This window comes from Pleurodeles waltl, chromosome 3_1, assembly GCF_031143425.1.
Source record: "Pleurodeles waltl isolate 20211129_DDA chromosome 3_1, aPleWal1.hap1.20221129, whole genome shotgun sequence".
Lineage (NCBI taxonomy): Eukaryota > Metazoa > Chordata > Amphibia > Caudata > Salamandridae > Pleurodeles > Pleurodeles waltl.
Window position 1 is genome coordinate 674935601 of NC_090440.1, and position 21331 is coordinate 674956931.

A 21331-nucleotide genomic window follows, 5' to 3' on the forward strand; every position below is an offset into this window, starting at 1 on the left:
AATGTCCCTCCCACCCACCCTGATGACAGATTGTTAGAAAGGGAGCTCAATAGATTGAGAGTGGAACAAACCAGACTGAAGCTCAAGAAGCAACAGCTGGATTTGGATAGACAGTCTTTAGAATTAGAGAAGGAAAGACAGAAGTTGGGTTTAGATACCCATGGTGGCAGCAGCAGTATTCCCCATAGTCATCCTGAAAAAGAGCATGATTCCAGGAATCTGCACAAGATAGTTCCCCCTTATAAGGAGGGGGATGACATTAACAAGTGGTTTGCTGCACTTGAGAGGGCCTGTGCTGTACAGGATGTCCCTCAAAAGCAGTGGGCTGCTATCCTATGGCTATCATTTAGTGGAAAAGGTAGGGATAGGCTCCTTACTGTGAAAGAAAATGATGCCAATAATTTTACAGTTCTTAAGAATGCACTCCTGGATGGTTATGGCTTAACCACTGAACGGTACAGGATAAAGTTCAGAGAGACCAAAAAGGAGTCTTCACAAGACTGGGTTGATTTCATTGACCAGGCAGTGAAGGCCTTGGAGGGGTGGTTACATGGCAGTAAAGTTACTGATTATGAAAGCCTGTATAACACAATCCTGAGAGAGCATATACTTAATAATTGTGTGTCTGATTTGTTGCACCAGTACCTGGTAGACTCTGATCTGACCTCTCCCCAAGAATTGGGAAAGAAGGCAGACAAATGGGTCAGAACAAGGGTGAACAGAAAAGTTCATACAGGGGGTGACAAAGATGGCAATAAGAAGAAAGATGGTGAAAAATCTCAAGATAAGCATGGGGATAAGGGTAAAACCAAAGATCCCACTTCAAATCTTAAACACTCTTCAGAGGGTGGGGATAAAACAAATTCTTCCTCTTCTTCCCAACCTGCACACATTAAAAAGCCCTGGTGCTTTGTGTGTAAAAACAGAGGCCATAGGCCAGGGGATAAGTCCTGTCCAGGTAAACCCCCTGAGCCTACCACCACTAATACATCAAGCTCTAGTGCCCCTAGCAGTAGTGGTACTAGTGGTGGGACTGCTGGCAACAGTCAAGCAAAGGGTGTAGTTGGGTTCACTTATGGGTCCATAGTGAAAACTGATGTCATCAGTCCCAAGACAGTTTCTGTCACACCTAGTGGCATTGGCCTTGCCACACTGGCTGCTTGTCCCCTTACAATGGATAAGTACAGGCAGACAGTTTCAATAAATGGTGTTGAGTCCTTGGCCTACAGGGACACAGGTGCCAGTTTCACTTTGGTGACTGAAAACCTAGTGCCTCCTGAACAACACATCATTGGACAACAGTATAAGATTATTGATGTCCATAACTCCACTAAGTTTCTTCCCTTAGCTATAATTCAGTTTAGTTGGGGTGGAGTTACTGGCCCTAAGCAGGTGGTGGTATCACCTAGCTTACCTGTAGACTGTCTCTTAGGTAATGACCTAGAGGCCTCAGGTTGGGCTGATGTAGAGTTTTATGCCCATGCAGCCATGCTGGGCATCCCTGAGGAATTGTTCCCTCTCATTTCAAGTGAAATGAAAAAGCAAAGGAGAGAAGGCCTGAAAACTCAGGATCCCTCTCCATCAACAGGTAAAAAGGGTATCACAGTATCCCCTAACCACCCTACCATTCAGGATACTATTCCTGTGGTGGGAGAAACCTCTCCTGGGGTGGCACCTGTTCCAAGGGAATCATCAGCTGGCAAAGCTGGACTCCCTGAGGTGGAAGTACCTCTCTGTGGGATAACTAACATTGGTGAGAAAAAGAGCACCATTTTAGTTAACATGGAGCATCCCTCCAACCCTCCCAGAGAAACTTTAGTGCAGAAACTCTGCACTGCCTCACAACACTTAGGACAGCATCCCTGCCCTAGTGTGGAGCTGATAGGACAGCATCCCTGCCCTGCTCCAACCCAAGAGAAACAGCATCCCTGTTCTCTCTTCCAGCCATATGGACAAAGTTTTTGCCCAGCTATGGCTTTTCTGAGACAGCATCCCTGTCTGGCATTTCCATCACTACAAATAGGTTCAGTGGACAATTCCCACTGCTCTAAACTAAAACTTACTGATATAAACTCTGAAAATACATCTTCACATTGTTGCTTAGCTAAAAAACTTCAAACAGGGTGGTTTACATCCCCACAGGGAAGTAACCATATAGTGGATGATAAAGGGAGTAACCAGTCTATTGCAGAGCTACTCTCTACTTATCACCACTTAGACAATAAAGTCTCAACTGGCCAAGGTTAGCCTTATTGTCCTTCGTTTGGGGGGGGGTTGTGTGAGAAGGTATCCTCTTTCTAGCCTTGTTACCCCCACTTTTGGCCTGTTTGTGAGTGTATGTCAGGGTGTTTGTCACTGTTTTCACTGTCTCACTGGGATCCTGATAGCCAGGCCTCAGTGCTCATAGTGAAAACACTATGGTTTCAGTATGTTTGTTATGTGTCACTGGGATCCTGCTGGTCAGGACCCAAGTGCTCATAGGTTTGTGGCCTATATGTATGTGTCACTCGGACCCTGTCACACAGGGCCCCAGTGCTCATAGGTGTGCATGTATATGTTCCCTGTGTGGTGCCTAACTGTCTCACTGAGGCTCTGCTAACCAGAACCTCAGTGGTTATGCTCTCTCATTACTTTCAAATTGTCACTAACAGGCTAGTGACCATTTTTACCAATTTACATTGGCTTACTGGAACACCCTTATAATTCCCTAGTATATGGTACTGAGGTACCCAGGGTATTGGGGTTCCAGGAGATCCCTATGTGCTGCAGCATTTCTTTTGCCACCCATAGGGAGCTCTGACAATTCTTACACAGGCCTGCCACTGCAGCCTGAGTGAAATAACGTCCACGTTATTTCACAGCCATTTTACACTGCACTTAAGTAACTTATAAGTCACCTATATGTCTAACCTTTACCTGGTAAAGGTTAGGTGCAAAGTTACTTAGTGTGAGGGCACCCTGGCACTAGCCAAGGTGCCCCCACATTGTTCAGAGCCAATTCACTGAACTTTGTGAGTGCGGGGACACCATTACACGCGTGCACTACACATAGGTCACTACCTATATGTAGCTTCACCATGGTAACTCCGAATATGGCCATGTAACATGTCTATGATCATGGAATTGCCCCCTCTATGCCATCCTGGCATTGTTGGTACAATTCCATGATCCCAGTGGTCTGTAGCACAGACCCTGGTACTGCCAGACTGCCCTTCCTGGGGTTTCACTGCAGCTGCTGCTGCTGCTGCCAACCCCTCAGACAGGCAGCTGCCCTCCTGGGGTCCAGCCAGGCCTGGCCCAGGATGGCAGAACAAAGAACTTCCTCTGAGAGAGGGTGTGACACCCTCTCCCTTTGGAAAATGGTGTGAAGGCAGGGGAGGAGTAGCCTCCCCCAGCCTCTGGAAATGCTTTGTTGGGCACAGATGTGCCCAATTCTGCATAAGCCAGTCTACACCGGTTCAGGGACCCCTTAGCCCCTGCTCTGGCGCGAAACTGGACAAAGGAAAGGGGAGTGACCACTCCCCTGACCTGCACCTCCCCTGGGAGGTGTCCAGAGCTCCTCCAGTGTGCTCCAGACCTCTGCCATCTTGGAAACAGAGGTGCTGCTGGCACACTGGACTGCTCTGAGTGGCCAGTGCCACCAGGTGACGTCAGAGACTCCTGCTGATAGGCTCCTTCAGGTGTTAGTAGCCTTTCCTCTCTCCTAGGTAGCCAAACCCACTTTTCTGGCTATTTAGGGTCTCTGTCTCTGGGGAAACTTTAGATAACGAATGCATGAGCTCAGCCGAGTTCCTCTGCATCTCTCTCTTCACCTTCTGATAAGGAATCGACCGCTGACCGCGCTGGAAGCCTGCAAACCTGCAACATAGTAGCAAAGACGACTACTGCAACTCTGTAACGCTGATCCTGCCGCCTTCTCGAATGTTTTCCTGCTTGTGCATGCTGTGGGGGTAGCCTGCCTCCTCTCTGCACCAGAAGCTCCTAAGAAATCTCCCGTGGGTCGACGGAATCTTCCCCCTGCAACCGCAGGCACCAAAAAGCTGCATTACCGGTCCCTTGGGTCTCCTCTCAGCACGACGAGCGAGGTCCCTCGAATCCAGCGACTCTGTCCAAGTGACCCCCACAGTCCAGTGACTCTTCAGCCCAAGTTTGGTGGAGGTAAGTCCTTGCCTCACCTCGCTGGGCTGCATTGCTGGGAACCGCGACTTTGCAGCTACTCCGGCCCCTGTGCACTTCCGGCGGAAATCCTTCGTGCACAGCCAAGCCTGGGTCCACGGCACTCTAACCTGCATTGCACGACTTTCTAAGTTGGTCTCCGGCGACGTGGGACTCCTTTGTGCAACTTCGGCGAGCACTGTTTCACGCATCCTTGTAGTGCCTGTTTCTGGCATTTCTCCGGGTGCTACCTGCTTCATTGAGGGCTCTTTGTCTTGCTCGACGTCCCCTCTCTCTGCAGGTCCAATTTGCGACCTCCTGGTCCCTCCTGGGCCCCAGCAGCGTCCAAAAACGCCAAACGCACGATTTGCGTGTAGCAAGGCTTGTTGGCGTCCTTCCGGCGGGAAAACACTTCTGCACGACTCTCCAAGGCGAGAGGGATCCGTCCACCAAAGGGGAAGTCTCTAGCCCTTTTCGTTCCTGCAGAAACCTTAGCTTCTTCTGTCCAGTCGAAGCTTCTTTGCACCCGCAGCTGGCATTTCCTGGGCATCTGCCCATCTCCGACTTGCTTGTGACTTTTGGACTTGGTCCCCTTGTTCCACAGGTACCCTAGATTGGAAATCCACAGTTGTTGCATTGCTGGTTTGTGTCTTTCCTGCATTATTCCTCTAACACGACTCTTTTGTCCTTAGGGGAACTTTAGTGCACTTTGCACTCACTTTTCAGGGTCTTGGGGAGGGTTATTTTTCTAACTCTCACTATTTTCTAATAGTCCCAGCGACCCTCTACAAGGTCACATAGGTTTGGGGTCCATTCGTGGTTCGCATTCCACTTTTGGAGTATATGGTTTGTGTTGCCCCTATCCCTATGTTTCCCCATTGCATCCTATTGTAACTATACATTGTTTGCACTGTTTTCTAAGACTATACTGCATATTTTTGCTACTGTGTATATATATCTTGTGTATATTTCCTATCCTCTCACTGAGGGTACACTCTAAGATACTTTGGCATATTGTCATAAAAATAAAGTACCTTTATTTTTAGTATAACTGTGTATTGTGTTTTCTTATGATATTGTGCATATGACACTAAGTGGTACTGTAGTAGCTTCACACGTCTCCTAGTTCAGCCTAAGCTGCTCTGCTAAGCTACCATTATCTATCAGCCTAAGCTGCTAGACACCCTATACACTAATAAGGGATAACTGGGCCTGGTGCAAGGTGTAAGTACCCCTTGGTACTCACTACAAGCCAGTCCAGCCTCCTACATTCTGTCACTAGAGTGGATAGTGATGACATTGGTTCAGTGAGTGCTATATTAACATCATCAGCATAGAGGCTGATGGTGTCCGTGGTCCTTCTAAAGGGTATACCCTTGCTATTGGGAGCTGCTATCACACACTGAGCCAAGGGGTTCATGTAAAGGGCAAATAGGAGAGTGGAAAGTGGCCCCCCCTGCTGTGTACCTCACTGAATGAGGAAAGGCCGGGACAGCACTCCGTTGATCCTCACAGTGGCCCATGGGGAGCTAAAGTCATTCTGACCCCATCAGCAGAACTTGTCCCCACCCCCGAAAAGCTTCATGGTCACAAACTGATGAGACCAAAGCACTCTATCAAACACTTTTTCTGCGTCGATGGAAAGGAGCAGTACCTCCTTCATTAGAGGGTTGAGGTGTTGTGCTAGAATGCTCGTGAACAGCTTAGTGTCAATGTTGAGGAGAGAAATGGGTCTGTAAGTGCTGCAAAGTTTTTTGTCTTTGCCAGGCTTGGGAATTATAGTAGTGGAGGCCTCAACAATAGTGAAGTTATTGGCCCCATGTCAATGAAAATGTTGAAAAGTCTAGTGAGAAGCAGGTCTAGCATGTGGCAGAATGTTTTATAGAGTTGGGGAGAGAAGCTGTCGGGCCAGGGTATTGAAGTGGCCACAGCCTGGCAATGGCAGAGATCACCTCTTCAATTCTAATAGATTTCTACAAGCTGCCGGCTTGTGTTGAGGTAAGTGTAGTTATGTGCGCTTTCTCCAAGTAGAGGTGGATACTGTTGGGAGGATGACCGCGAGCCGTGTATAGTGTTTTGTTTTTATTTGCATGTTCCCACAGATCTCAGCCCCACCAGCATCGTGTATAACTTTGACAGTTTCTAATTGCATTTTAGACGAAAGGACATGGGTCAGCATTCAACCACATCTGTTACTCCCTATTTAGAATTTGAGCTTAAGACGTGCCAATGCGTACTCTGCCCTGTTGAGGTCCAGTCTCTAGAGGTGTGTCTGCGCCTTATCTAGTCCCCCCCAGGGGAGTCCTTGTACGCCTATGAATGGCTTCTGACTGAAGTATCATCTTTTCCAATTGCTCTTGTTTCTCCCGGATAAGACAGTTATCCCCAACTGAGATAGCTATCAGCTCCCCTCTAACCACTGCCGTTAGTGCCTCCCAATGCTCAGCCATAGGGATCTCCCTAGTGTTGTTGTTCAGGAGGATATCAGAAATGGATGCCTCTAAGGTAGTGCTATTAGTCTACTTCTAGAGGAGGCTATCGTGGAGCCTCCAGTGCGCAGGCCAAATGTCAGCTTTATTAACCTGGAATACTAGTGTGAGAGGGGTGTGGTCTAATAAGGACATGGAACAGTGCACATGTCTTTGATAAGTTTATATCGTGGGAGTGGCTATCTAGTAGTCAGTGCTGGTGTATATTTTGCGGGTTGCCAAGTAGAATCTATAGTCCTTGACAGTAGGATGGGTTTGCCGCCATACGTCACCCAGGCCACATTCACCTAACTGCCTCAGTCCTCTGGCCAAAAAAGCCCCAATTTTGCCAAAACGCTGGCCCGACCGATCCAAGTAATTGTTCATGACAAGGTTTAGGTCAACTCCCACTAAAATGACCATGACTGGAGATTGCAGTACTTGTGTCAGGGCCCCTCCATTAAATTGTTCCCGCTGGTCGTTAGACGTATAGAGCAAGGCAATTATCACATGGAGGTGACCAGCCTGCATCCGATATGCAAGCATCCGAACTTTAATATCTGTGAATTTAGCCACCCACCAATCCACCTCCCTTCAAAAGGCTTTTGAGAGCAGTATCACCACCCTGCTCTTCTTTGTGTGCCCCAAGGAGAAAAATTGACGAGGGAACCAGCAGGACCTCGTTCTGTTCTCATCCATGGCAAGTAGATGTGTCTCTTGAAGTAGGCCGATGTCACTGCCGCTCAGCTCCAGGAAAGATAAAACTGCAGCCCTCGTGATTGGATTGTTTAAGCCTCTAACATTGAGGCAGACGAGCTTGACCTTCATAGTGTCAGTACACAGAGTAAGCAATGATGGCAGCCCATGTTAGAACACCCAAGCAAGGGGCATAGTAAGAGCTGGAGAGCGAGGGCTCCAGGGCTCCGGTATGTGTGTGCTTTGCAGTGCAGGAGATGTACGCGGGAAGAGTGAATACTAAAGAAACCCCCAGCACAACAGCAAATAAAACAGAATTGTAAACAAATTCCATTAATAGTGGAGAACAGCAAGCTGGGCATGCTCCAGTCGGGAAGGTGATGATTATCTTTCTGAGAGCGAGAGAGTGGTAGCACTCCTCTACTGCCACAGTTAATCTAATGGAGGGAACACCCAATGGTTATGTACACAGCAGATGGGCTGAGTGTCAGCTTTGTTGCAGGTCATGCAGGTCATGTAGAGTCATTGCCAGCTTCTGATGTCAGTTTGTCCAGCACAGCCTGGGGTTCCTGGGCACTTTCCCTAAGCCTGGGGCGAGGGCATCTCTTCAATCTAGCTGCTCTCTGGCAGTATGAAGTGCGCAAGGGGGAGGTGAGGAGCGAGGGGGGACTCTCCCCACAGACCCAAGATGTGATATGCCTCCACAAGCATTTTGGGTTGGTGGTGTTGGCCTTACCAGCAAAAATGAAGCCTGAAGGGATGCCCCAACCATATGAAATTTTTACAATGCAGGAATTAAGTAAACGGTTCTCTGCATTGCTGTAGGGTGAGCTGTGGTATCGTCTGGAAGAGCGCCAGTTTATGGCCTCTATATTGAAGGTCGTGCAAGGCTGCACACATGCCAGGATTTCCAGAGGCCTTGCATTACCATTCCCAGGCCGACCCAATCGGTGGACCCTGTTGAGCTGCAAAGTGGTGTCCTCTGTGCAGCCTAGAATGAAGTGGGAAAATGCCTTGACATAGCTCTGTATGTCCGTCCCCTCAGCACCTACCGAACCTCCCTGCAAATGAATATTGTTACATCAGGACCTATTCTCTAGGTCCTCTGTTTGGGCCTGGAGGTCAGCCTGTCACTTGTGTAAGAACTTCCTGCCACAATATATCAGACTCTTCAACCCTTGCATGCTCGTTGTCTTCTAGCATGGATACCAGGTCTCCCATTCAACTCTAGTCTTGCCACACCTCCTTCAGGTCCTGGGACAGGTCCCCCTTGAGCTCTTGTAAGTCCACTTTGAAGGAGTTAAACAAAAATGTGAGGAAGGCCCATGTCACTGGTGCTGGGTCCCGGTCTACCTCATCTATCAAAGCTGCTTTTTGAGGTGTCTGGGGAGCTGTTGCATGCTCCTTGGAGGCAATGTGAGTGGATCGGTGAGCATGTCATCAACAGAGTTTTCCCTCTTGCTTTTAGTGGGTGCCATTGTGGGATTAGTCAAAGTCAATCTTGCTGAGCCTTTTCCCATCAGAATACACACCCACTGCCAATGAGTTTATGGAATAAGCACCATCAGGGCCCACAGGCCTTCACGTCTTCCAGCTCGTTGTGCTAGTGGCAAAGGTCCGGTGGCGTTCTCCCCAAGTCTCTATAGAGCTGTCTGGGGCTCATGTGCAGAAACTTCCCTAGGGGAGGTGGACAATCTCGCTTTAGGGCACCCATGGGAAACGTTCAATAAAAGATAATAATTTCTTATCCACCCTGCCCCAATCTCCCCTCCCTGGGACACCCGCATGCGTGTCACAACCCCACACCTCCTGCAGTAAAACTGGGCACTGTGCTTGCTGTTTCTCAGGGTCTGCACCAAAGCCTTCTGGCTCTGCTGATGGTAGATGTCTCCACGGCTCAAAGGAGAAGTGAGGGAGGCCACAGATTTCACTGGGCAATGGCAAGGGCAGGCCAGCCAAACTCCCTAGCGCCGCACAACCCAGTGGTGTGCACAGAAGTAGTTCTGCAAAATGGGAGTAGGTCCCAAGGCCCCAAAATCAGGCTGCCCTCACAGAAGGCAGCCACGTGGTGAGAGGTCGCACAGGGACCACTCGACCACTCCAGGCCTCAGTCCCCAGCAGCTTGTATGTTATGCCGCCAGACCCCTCTCAAAGCTGGACTTTCTGTCCTCAGCGCTGGCTGCCAAGTCGGACGTGCAGAAGCTTGCTGGGCAGGACACCAAAGGAGGTCAGCAACTTCAAGAAGGCCACAATGTCCCAAGATCAGGCCGCCCCTGCAGAAAGCAGCCACATGGTGAGAGGACGTATGGGGACTGCTCCAGGCCTTGGTCAGCGACAACCAGCCTGTTATGCCCCTGGCCTGCCAGGCCCCTTTCACTGCTGGACTCACCCTTCACAGCACCGGTTGCCAAGTCAAACGTGTAGGAGCCCACCGATCACCTCCTATCAGCCACCATCTTACTCTGTCCGCTCCGGGCCACACCAGAACTTGCTGAAAGTTAAGTCTCCTGAGTAGAGGCCAGGTATTGCAGTGACTTTCTGGACAGTATCTGGTGAGTTTAGGAGCCCTGGGACTCCACAAAATATAGTTTGTCAGTCCTAGTTGTGGAGGAGCCCTCAGCACATCCTACATGTCCGTCATCTTGGCTACACCCCTAGGAAATATAGATTTAAAAGACTATTGCCTTAACATTAAATTACACGAAAAACCCCAGCCATTAAATGCGTTCTGCTAGTAATAAGCTATCACCAAACAAACTTAAAACATAGCTAAATGATACTTTCCGTGCATAAAAAGAGGTTGTAGTTAACAATCAAATATGAAGAATCAGCCAAGAGGTTTCAGAATCAAGGGAACTTTAATAAAGTAACTGAGGATTCCTTGACACAGGATACACTACAGGACAGAACTCAAGTTTGGAACATCAAGAAAAATTCCACAGCATAGAAAATCATCAGATTCACTGCATACTTCACTAAGGTCACTATTGTATTTGCAGATCACTTAAGAAAATGAGAATCCCAATGTGTTAATCTTTACTTGTCTGATATCTTGCCCAGCAATTCAGCAATCATATTCAAGAGGGAGAAAGACTTGAGGAATATTAATGTTACTCTGAATTCAGAGATCTGCTTTACAAGCAACAAACCAGCTTTACTCAACCAAAGGGATTCATTAAATATCATAACTAATCTGCTTGTAAACTAGGCTCAACATTTTAAGATTTAGCTAAGAGAATCCACAAGCAATATAATTAACAAGTAGATTTCTGCTCATATTGTCTACCTGACACAATGCCCCTGCATATTGGCTAACCTCTGAAGCACCATTCACCCTCTAAAAACAAAGAACTCAGGAGCTCTACCACAATATTTACAAATCAGACTACACATTTCCATTAGTGGAAGCCTTCATCAACAATAATGAAAACAAAAAGTAGTTTACGTTCTTTGCAATTGAAATCCATAAATGTACAGAAAAAGTAGTGTAATGTCTATTGCAGATTTTGTCAAGTCAAAACGGACTAAATGTATGAGGGGAAAAGACCAGGTAAAAAATGCAAAGCATGGGGAATTCATTGCGTTAAACACCAGTTCTGCAAGTTGTGCTTTATTTACAAGTGAAAAACTTGCAAAGTGCACCAAAATAAACTGACATTCTGGCATTCTTGACAATTGTTTTTTAGATGGATCCAGTAACATGCATGTTGAACTTACACATACAAACAGAGAACAACAGACAGCAGGAGGTAGAAACATACTTTTTATACTTAGCTCTTCCCAGAACTATTTTTCCTCAGAAGATGTTTGTTAGAACTGGGGTCTCTAGTTGGCAGTCAGTTTACACCCTGGCCAAGTAGGGACCCTCACTTTAGTCAGGGTAAGGGAGTCACACATCCAAGATAACCCCTAATTGACCCCCTTGGTAGCTTGACACAACCAGTCAGGCTTATCTCTTAAGCAATGTGTAAAGTATTTGTACCCACACACATAGTAACACAGTAAAAACACCACAAAGGTACTCCACCTCAGTTTAGAAAAATAGCCAATATTTATCTAAGTTAAACAAGACCAAAACAACAAAAATCAAACATACACAAGAAAAGATATCAATTTTTAAAGTTAAAACAGTCTTACTCCATGAGAATCTATGGATAAGTTATTTTAGAACAAAGTCCCTGGTATGCGTCAAAAATAAAGCTGTAGGACAGGTGATGTGTCAGAAAAGCAAGAAATGCGTTGATTCCCTACTCGCAAGTGAGGCAGCGCGTCGATTCTTTCCCTGCCGGGTAGATGATGCATCGATTCTTTCCCTGATGCGTTGATTTCCGGCCACACTACCTCGGTTCCTTGTGCTGATGTTGAAGAGTTGACACCCAGTGACGATGCGTGGAAAATCCAGATGCGCAGCAACAATGGATCTGCACTGAAGCAGTTGATGCGTCGATTTCGCCGGCGCTGCACTGAGTTTTCAGCTGCGGTGCAGGCGCTGTGTCAATTTTTCTGCCACAACTGCTGTCTGCATGGATTTTTCTTTAGGTCACCAGCTCCACTTTCAAGGGTGCAGGAACTGGATTTGGCACCACTTAGCAAGTCAGGATTCTCAGTAGAAAAGCTCAGGCACTGGCAGGTGAAGTATTTGATGTCTGAGACTTCACAACAGGAGGCAAGCTCCATTTAAGACCTTGGAGAACCTTGGAAAGCAGGATGTAGAGAGCAAAATCCAGTTCCTTTCCCTCCCAGGGCAGAAGTAGCAGCAGCAGGCCAGCACAGCAAAGCAACAGGCAGAGTGGCAGGCCCTCCTCAAGCATCCAGCTCTTCTTCCTGGCAGAATGTCCTCAGTCCAGAAGTGTTCTGAAGTTGTGGGGTCAGCAGTCTAATACTTATACTCAGTTTCTGCCTTTAATGTAGGTAAACGTCAAAGGAAAGTCTTTGTAGTGCACAAGACCCTGCTTCTCCCTGTTCTGGCCCCAGACATACACTAGTGGGTCGGAGACAGCCCTATTCATATGCTGGTGTCAGCTCCTCCCACCACTCTAGCCCAGGGAGACCCATCAGGATATGCAGGACTCACCTCAGCTCCCTTAGTGTGACTGTCTAGAGTGAATTCACAAACAGCCCAACTGTCGGTCTGACCCAGAGACTATTCAGCAGCCAGGCAGAGGCACAGAATAGTTAAGCAAGAAAATGCCCACTTTCTAAAAGTGACATTTTCAAACGTACAATCTAAAAACCAACTTTACCAAAAGATGTATTTTTAAATTGTGAGTTCAGAGACCCCAAACTCCAAAGCTCTGTCTGCTCCCAATGGGAAACTGCACTTAAAAGATATTTCAATGCAATCCCCATGTTACCCTATGGGAGAGACAGGCAGCGCAATAGAGAAAAACACATTTAGCAGTATCACACAGTCAGGCTGTGTAAAATACACCAGAACATGTACTACCTTTTAAATAGACTACAACCTGCCCATGGGGCTCCCTTGGGCGTACCTTAGGGGTGCCCAAGGTAGCACTTGCATGTAGTAAAAGTAAAGGTTTGGGCCTGGGTACACTTGCCAGGTTGAATTGGCAGTTCTAGACTGCCCACACAGTCCCAGACTGCAGTGGCAGGTCTGAGACATGTTTCCAGGGCTACTCATGTGGGTGGCACAATCAGTGCTGCAGGCCCACTAGTAGCATTTGATTTACAGGCCCTTGGCACCTCTGGTGCGCTTTACTAAGGACTTACTAGTAAATCAAATTTGCCAATCATGGATAAACCAATTACCAACCCAATTTAGACAGAAGCACTTGCACTTTAGCACTGGTCAACAGTGGTGAAGTGCCTAGAGTCCTAAAACCAGCAAAAACAAAGTTCAGCACGGGATAATAACAGTTTATTTCCCCATATTAACAATGCTAATATCACATAGATCAGTCTCAAAACCAGCATGTACAACATGTACAAACAACACAGGCTGACCAAAGTGTTGAAAGAATTTCAATTTAACTAAAGCGTTTAATATCAAACATTCAAGAGTTACAGTACAAAATAGTAGCATCAATAACTGAACCACAGATTACATACATCTAATTTCAACAGGTGAACAAAATCTATTCTTAGGTAATTACATTTGTAGGCATGGGACACACTAACTAACCCTCCAATTCGTATGGCATGTTTGGGCTTTATGGAAGTGTAATTTTGTCAAAAGTTAATTTAGAAAAACATCTAACTAGGGCTCTATCAAAATAGTGGTTGGTACCTAATATAAAAGAACAATACTCTAAAGCAGAAACAATAGCATTTTGTTATACCTCTCCCCAGTGGATCAGCAAGCTGCAATCTCTTTTCGCCAGTTGGACATCCGTCTGGTCAGCGACAGCAACAGGACATTAAAAGGAAATGGCTGAGCCAAGGTTGGGATCTAAGTTAACTGAACCAACTTAAAGGTCATCACGCTAAGGAATCCGCATTAACACAATTACTCTAAAAGGATAGTCATGAGGGAAAGAAACATCAGGAACTGCTCAACTCTTCTAACAGGACTGCTAAAGGATCAAGAATAGGATAGAATAAGCTAGAACTACTGGACTGACTGACGAAAGACAGGGAATGGACCTGAACAGGACTAGAAGGAAAAGGCAACTTTCTTCCCTCTGCAAAGTGTAGTCTAGATATACAAGGTCCATAAAGCATTTTCTCACGCTGTCATTGGTCAAGAAATCGTATGTTCGCAGCAGGACCAATAGATTCTAAATCTTAAATCTAAAATATAACTAGAGAGTCTTTCACACGTCGATGATTGGCTCTTCTTCTCCCGTTCCCATCGTCAACTTCATTAGGTAACTTTTTAGTTGCAATCCTATCTGTAGTCAGTGAGGCCATTGTTCAGGCCTGGGAACATCACCTTCTCATGCATCAAAATTACAAAGTAGCAACTCCTAGCAGAGGACATTTCAACAAGCAGTTCTCATGAGAAAGTTTTAAGACATTTACAAATCACTTGGTCAGCTCTGTGTGAACAATGGGAAAAATGTATTTTCTGTTTTGACAAGAGATTTACGATGATTTATTAATGCCGTGCAATTTAACATGAGTCTTAGTCGACTAGGCCCAAAACTCCACAGTTAATCAATGCTCATATATTCTAGACAAATACATAATATTAATACATTATTATGGTATGTGCAAATTATTTAAACTATAAGGATTCCTTATTAGTTGTCGTACGATTGATGGTGGCCACTCAAGTGGGCACGTTCTCCCAGACTCACTAGCTATGTTAGCCTAATTCATGTAATCCTTAACCATTAATCAATGCAAATTTCAGTAGTAATTAATTCAGCTTTCACAATCCCTTCGCTGATGACTAAATGTGCCATCACACTTTACATCACACAACACAATTTTTGTTAACCTAATATTTTGTTCCATTATTATCCTTTACATTTCTTTTCTTTCCCAGGTTTCTCTTAAATATCTTTCTAATTTAATTTCTTCCCTCCTCTGATCATTTTTTAATTTCTGCATTTTAATCGCAGTATATACTTTACAATTCGCCATAATCCAACAATACAAATTATAATAATCAACATTATCTGTATTATTTTCATAATTATACCTTTCCCTAGGTTGCCCAGCCAATTTCCCACAGAAGCAAAATCTTAGCCACCTTTTCCCAAACTCTACGTTCTTTCAGAACTTCTTTGTCAGAACTAATATTAGTTATATTGTTAATATACCTCTAATTTCCCTACTATTGTTAGGAATAAATGTGCAACAGTGTTGCAATTTCAGCATTTTACAAACTCCGCCCTCCCTTGGATGTCTAAAGCAAGGCGGTTCTGAAGAGTCATAGATCTTATTGCTGCCATTTCAGTGTCCATTAGGATCATGGCTCCTGAAAAACTAGTCAGTATGTTATCCACAAAAGTAGAAAACCTTCACATTTTCATGGAATTTAGGATAACTCCCACTGAGGGAATCATTGCTCCAAATATATATCCGATTATGCCAGAGTAAGATTCTTTCTTTGGACTAGCAAGATGTAATTTATTCATTTTAGGTGTCTCATTTAACTTCTTAAGTTGATAAATCTTTGGAAAAACTATTCCCAAGTAACATGTTCCATACCTTCCTCTCGGGAGACGGTAATAATCATTTGATCTCCATATGTAGTAAATACCTGGAATTGCTTGGTCTTGTCCATTTAACATAAAAGTCCATTTACTCTGGAAGAGAAACACATGTCTGCATTCACTCGTTCCCACAAATAATGTATCAGTTCTAGATTTTGGCATATATATACAAAGCTTCTCTACGTGTTGGGCATCTAAAGCTAACTTCCCTTGTGTTTTGGTTTCTCTAAATGCATAGTCATTTCTAAATGTCCTTTTCACTAAACCCTTATCTAATTTCTCCTTTAATGCCTTCCTCCTGTCATCAGTTTGGTCTAGAAAACTCTTTTCTATCGGTGTAAACAAGCATGTGAGATTATTACAATGAGCATAAGCTGTGCCAAATGTTAATGCAGGTTCAAAGAAACCTCTCACTACTTCTACTTTATTTTCCCTAGGTACTCTACTTAGGTATTTAATAATAGGAAAAAAAGAAAACGCCACATCATGACTGGAATACAAATATTGTATATATTCTTGGTTATAGAACCTTGTTAATAGAAGACTGCAACAAATTCCATACGTTAGTGGCAAGCTTTGATAGGTTATCCCTTACTCTACTGGTGAAGGAATTTGCGTGCAAACATTACATTCTCTCACATCCGTTGTCTCAACATACTCATACAGTGAGCAATAGAAAACATTAGAGGAAAGATCTCCTTGTGAATTATCTAAGTGTAAATATGTCTCATCCCTTCTAATCTTGTCTAACTCGGTAAGTGTCGTAGTAGTTTCTAATGCAGAGGTATGATTAGCTACAATTTTATCAAGAAAGCTCATACTCAAAATCAGTAGCAAACATACTATCATAAACACAATTGCTAATCCAATACCTACGTATTTACAACGTCTATACGTTCTAAACTGCTCGTTGTGGTTACTCATGATCTCTTAAGAATCGGAAAGTAGAAGGAGAAAAGGAAAAAATAAATGCTACTATGCAGCAAAACAAAAATCTTTTTGGCAATTATTTACAGCTTTCAGTCTCTTTTCCAGGACTTTTGTCAAAATTGGCAATTTGTCAAAATCGGTTTAGCAGCTTGTGAAATCTGTTTCGTTTCAAAGGTCTCTTCAGGTTATTTCAATTGTCTCTTTTCTCTTTTCAGTTTCATAGAATTCTCAAAGTTCAGCTCAAAGTTCAGGTCATTGACCAACTTCACGTGCCAAAATATTGACCTGGTATCTCGCGATCAAAAATTCACTTTGCCGATCACTAGTTGTTGCATACGCCCATTCAGGACCTGCATATCTTTGATTTGCAATTCGTTGTCTTGTCAGTCTTCGATCTCCATCTCAAAGCAGGCCTCTGATTACTATTTGTTTGCTCTCTTGCATTTATAAATACCCTTTGTTTATAGGACAGTTCTTGTTTTGAATCTTGAGTTTCAGTGCCCATCAGCATCTTCCTGTACTGGGAATGTCTGAACAAACCCTGCTTTCCTCTGAGATCTGGGTTGCATTACAGATCTGTAACTATAAGCAGAATGATCCTGCCTATAGTGTTTCTTTTCTGCCTTAGGTCTGGCAGCGGATGAAGTATTTGCAAGACATCATGCAGAAGAATAAACAAAACACACTGGAGAAGCTTCGCTCGGCCTCCAGCGAGTGCCTGGAGCGTCAACTGAGCAGCCAGCGCCGGATCCAAGCACCATCCGAGCAGGACACAGGCTCTCAAGGTGCTGAGCTGAAATAAGTTTATTAGTGCAAATGAAGTTCATACACACACTGCTGCACCAACCACTGTGAACATCATTAACTGCACCATACAAGTGTGGAAGAGGTATGTTGACAAATAGTTTCACACATACAGTGGTTGATTTTAGCAACAGACAACAGCACCAATTAGTGTTTAAAGGTCTAGTCATGCAGACTGCTTCACCACACCAGTGTGAATAAGTTTCAGTGATGCACAACTGCCCCAACAGTATGAGTTACATATCAGTGCACCCACCAATGGGAGTGGGATTAAGACACACACACTCACCCACTCACCCCTCTTCTGGTCTGAACTCAGTGTGATTGGGTTTCAGTCAGACACAACTGCACCCACAGGAGGAAAAGGAATTCATTACACACACAAATGCACCACACTATTGTGAACTAGTTTATTTCAAACAAAGCGTTCCCACCATTGTTATAGGCACCAGTGTGGATGGGCTTAGTCACAAATACAGTTACACTCAGGATGATTACACTTCAGACTCACACAGCTGCATCTACCACTCTGGAGAGTTGAGATAATTCAACTTAGTTCTCCTGTTAGTCTTCCATGTCAAATCATGCTCCACACCTTCTGTTTGCACTCGTGGCCTACTGCAGAGTTCTTGCTGTCACTGCTCTATTCATGCCTGTACCCTCTCTGACGTGTCTGCAGTCTCTGCCCTCCTTCTGCTCTTCAGTATCTCTCCACAGTTCACACACTTCCTACACTCATCCAATGTACATATGTTCGTTCTGTCAGTAGTGCATGTCATTCTTGACCTTCTCTTACTGCTAACACCGACTCCCTCTCTCTTTCTCACTTTTTCACGTTTTTTGATATTCGTTTTTTTTTCCTTTGTGCATTTCCTCTTTCATTCACACAGATGGTCTGTGCCTGTTTTTTACCTCTCTTCTCCAGAGATTTAGCTCTCCTGCTTTCTTCGGTCTTCCTTCTTTGTTTCCCTGCATTTACAACTAATCTATGTTCACCTACTCTTGTTCTCCCTGCTTTTTTCTCCTTATTGGCTCAAGCTGTCACTTTCTCTTTTCAGATGATGTCTGCCTTCCCGCCCTGTACATGCCCACAAAGCTTGGGCACCTGTTCACCCCCAAGGCCCACCTATACTTCCACCCTTCCGGATCGGGCAGCACGTTACGCCTCACGCAGCCGCCATCAGTTCTAAGTCTGCCACCGCTGAGTGGCCAAAATGTATCCTTTTGGCTAAGCCACTGAAGCACACGTGTTGCAGTGGGTAACTTTGGAGGAGAAACTATGTGACTTCCACTTAGTAGAAACGCAGAAAGTAAGTTCACTTCAAAGCAGTGCAAGCACACTGCTCTACTTGAACCTCAATGCAGGCAAGCGACTGTTATTAGCAGGGCACTCAAATGCAGGTTTTATCACAGTCTGACAACTGTATTGTAGAGAATATCCTATCTATCTATCTATCTATCTATCTATCTATCTATCTATCTATCTATCTATCTATCTATCTATCTATCTATATCGCAGATAAAGCCAAAAAGTGCTTATATTTGCATCCAGTTCCAGGCACCCTTATAATGCATGGTTGATAGGATGCTGGATGTAGCTTGTCATGTGCTGGAGATATTGGGTCAGGTGTGTGCGGTCCAGACACTCTTCCAACATGGTGCAATGTACATGAGTGCCCATATGTGTGAGGTGTTCACAAAGAGTGTGAGAATGTAAGCGTTCCTTCATACCGATGTTTCTTATTAAAAAAATTGGTCATCTGTATCACTGGATGATGAGTACTGGAAGAGTCAAGTTATTAGGGCCCTCAAGAATCCCCGGTGATTGCCACTTCTTCATATAGCAGGAATCAAGTTACAGGGCTTGGCTGTATGAACGTAGGATGAGTTTCCTAAAGTTTGTGACTTTCGGTGCAGAGCTTGTGTTAAAGAGTGTTCCAGTTTTACCATAAAAAGTGAAGCTCCGGTGGTGGTGGGAGCTTGTAAATATGACCCTTTGTTCTTTGTTTTTGATTCACCCTCTCCCTTCAGTATTTTCCTTGACCTGATCACACAGAAACTGTCTGTGCTGAATCTCTTGGACCCCAGGGTGACACTGCCCTCTTTCCAAGGGCAGAGGAAAAGTGGGAAGAAGATGATGAAGGGGGTTTCCCCAGAAGGTAATGAAGATCCCTCTGCTCTATCAAAGGAGATCCAAGAAATCTCCAATAGGAAGGATTTACCTGAACATTTTGTTGGAGTTGCCCTGGAGGATACAGAGTCCTTTTATAGTCTTCACAAGGGCACAGAAGAAAACACAGCGAAGGAGCGCTTATCTGAGAAGTTGGTTGCAGATGTATCAGAGAGCAGAGAGACATTTTCCATTTTGGGGGGTAGCAGTGAAAAAACGCTTGATGGGAAGGAGTTAATTGAAAAGGTTGTTCTAGAACTACCGAAATTAACAGAGGTCCTTTCTAATGAAGAGAAAGGCATTGGCGAAATCTTGGTAGATGAGCAGTTACTTGAGTATGTTGCTTGAGATGTATTAAAAATTATGGAGTCTAGTCAATATCAGGAAGAAGAGCAGATAAAAAGGAAGCAAAGGGATTTACCTCAGAAGATTGAGAGAATTATATCACTCTACCTTAGAAAACCTGGTGGGAAGAATTTACTGAAGTATGTTGTTGATGCTATGCTAGAGGGCACTTAAAGGAGTCTCTAAAGGCCTTTGAATAGATTATGGAAGGGAAGCAGCCACATCTCAGTCTCACAATTGTTTGAGAGGAAGAAATAGTAAAAGTATTGTTTACGTAGGAAATAAGCAGCTGGAACTAGGAGTGCAAGGGATGCTGTGGCACCCCTGGTGCACTTGATGGAGTTCACTTTGAAAATTAACAATAAAGAGGAGATTGGATATTTGTTTTGCAACATGATATGTTTTTTCACAGATAGAGTTTCAAAAGTCAGAGGGATTCTTCTTAGTTGCTCCTGTTAAATGCTTTAGGAAAGTGTTTACTTTTTTTCTCTGACTCATAAGTGAAGGCCTTTTGTAACAAGACCCGAGTGACATTCTTTATTGGGTACAGGAAAGTGGGGAAGGGAAAAAAGAAAGATGCAGTATATCAGTGTTTATAGCACATGTAAATTGTATTTGTATTAATATAGGGCTTACTACCCCTGACGAGGAGTCAAATCACTTTTCGGCAAGTACCATGCTGTTCCAGAACCCAAAAGGATTAGTGGTGGATTAGCATAGGGAAATATGAGTTAACTTGAGAGGTGGACATGTGAGTCTGTTAGTTGGATTGATAGAATAATGGAGAGATAGAAGAGGGAATAATGTAGAAAGTGTTAATTGGGAGATCTTAGTAGTAAGGTGAGGTTTGGGATGAGAAAAAAGAGAGATGGAGGAGGGAAGAATCTGTAGAATGGGATTAGGAATTAGGGAGATCATAGTAGATACATGAGGGAAGAATTTAGAAGGGGTGTTTGGGAGATCATAGTAGGGAAATAAGGTTTGGGATGGGCCAGGAGGGATAGATGAGGAAAGAGTCTAGAAAGGCTTATTTTGGAGATCATAGTAGTAGGGTGAGCTTTGGGATGAGTCAGAGAGTGAAGGCAGAGGATAGATTGAGAGAGGTATAGGGTGAAGCAGAGTAGTGCATTGGAGAGAGTGTTTTTTCTCTCTTCTACAGTAGGTGTAAAGTAACAAATTTATAGATTTATGATTACATAGAAAGGGTATATATATATGGATAAGGAAGTGCTAACTTTTGATTGAGAGCAAGTGGGACTTTCATGTTTGGTATCTAGGACATTGTAATTTAAAATCCTCTATAATGGTAAAGCTGGATTTTAAGTCATTATTTTGAAAATGCCACTTTTAAAAAGTTGACATTTTCCTGCCATATTTGATGCCTGGAGCCTGTTCCGGGTGTAGTTGGCAGTTGGACTTTGTCTATATCTTCCAGACAGCAACACAATAGAGGGATTAGGTGTGCCTTGATGGGTTGTCACTGGCAGGATGTTGCAGTGGAGCTGGTTACAGCTCAACTTGCAAATCAATAGACTGTGCCCCACCTCATTGTGCCTGTAGTCGGGCTGCAGCCAGGACATGAGAGGTAGGAAATGACAAGCACTTAAAAGGAAAATCTCTAAAAACTTCTCCTACTTAAA

At 44.5% G+C, this 21331-nt stretch overlaps 1 protein-coding gene across 3 annotated transcripts in view; it reads left to right on the forward strand.

Annotated features, from left to right (window-relative positions):
- LOC138284468 (uncharacterized) overlaps positions 1-20069 on the forward strand; it is a 146471-nt gene extending 126402 nt beyond the window's left edge. For all 3 annotated transcript variants that reach the window (XM_069223254.1, XM_069223255.1, XM_069223253.1), the window contains 3 exons: positions 17001-17157; positions 18235-18392; positions 19233-20069. In XM_069223254.1, the coding sequence (XP_069079355.1) occupies positions 17001-17157; positions 18235-18392; positions 19233-19694 (777 nt within the window). In that variant the 3' untranslated portion in view covers positions 19695-20069. The remainder of the gene's footprint in view (positions 1-17000; positions 17158-18234; positions 18393-19232) is intronic.
- Positions 20070-21331: the final 1262 nt, after the last annotated feature.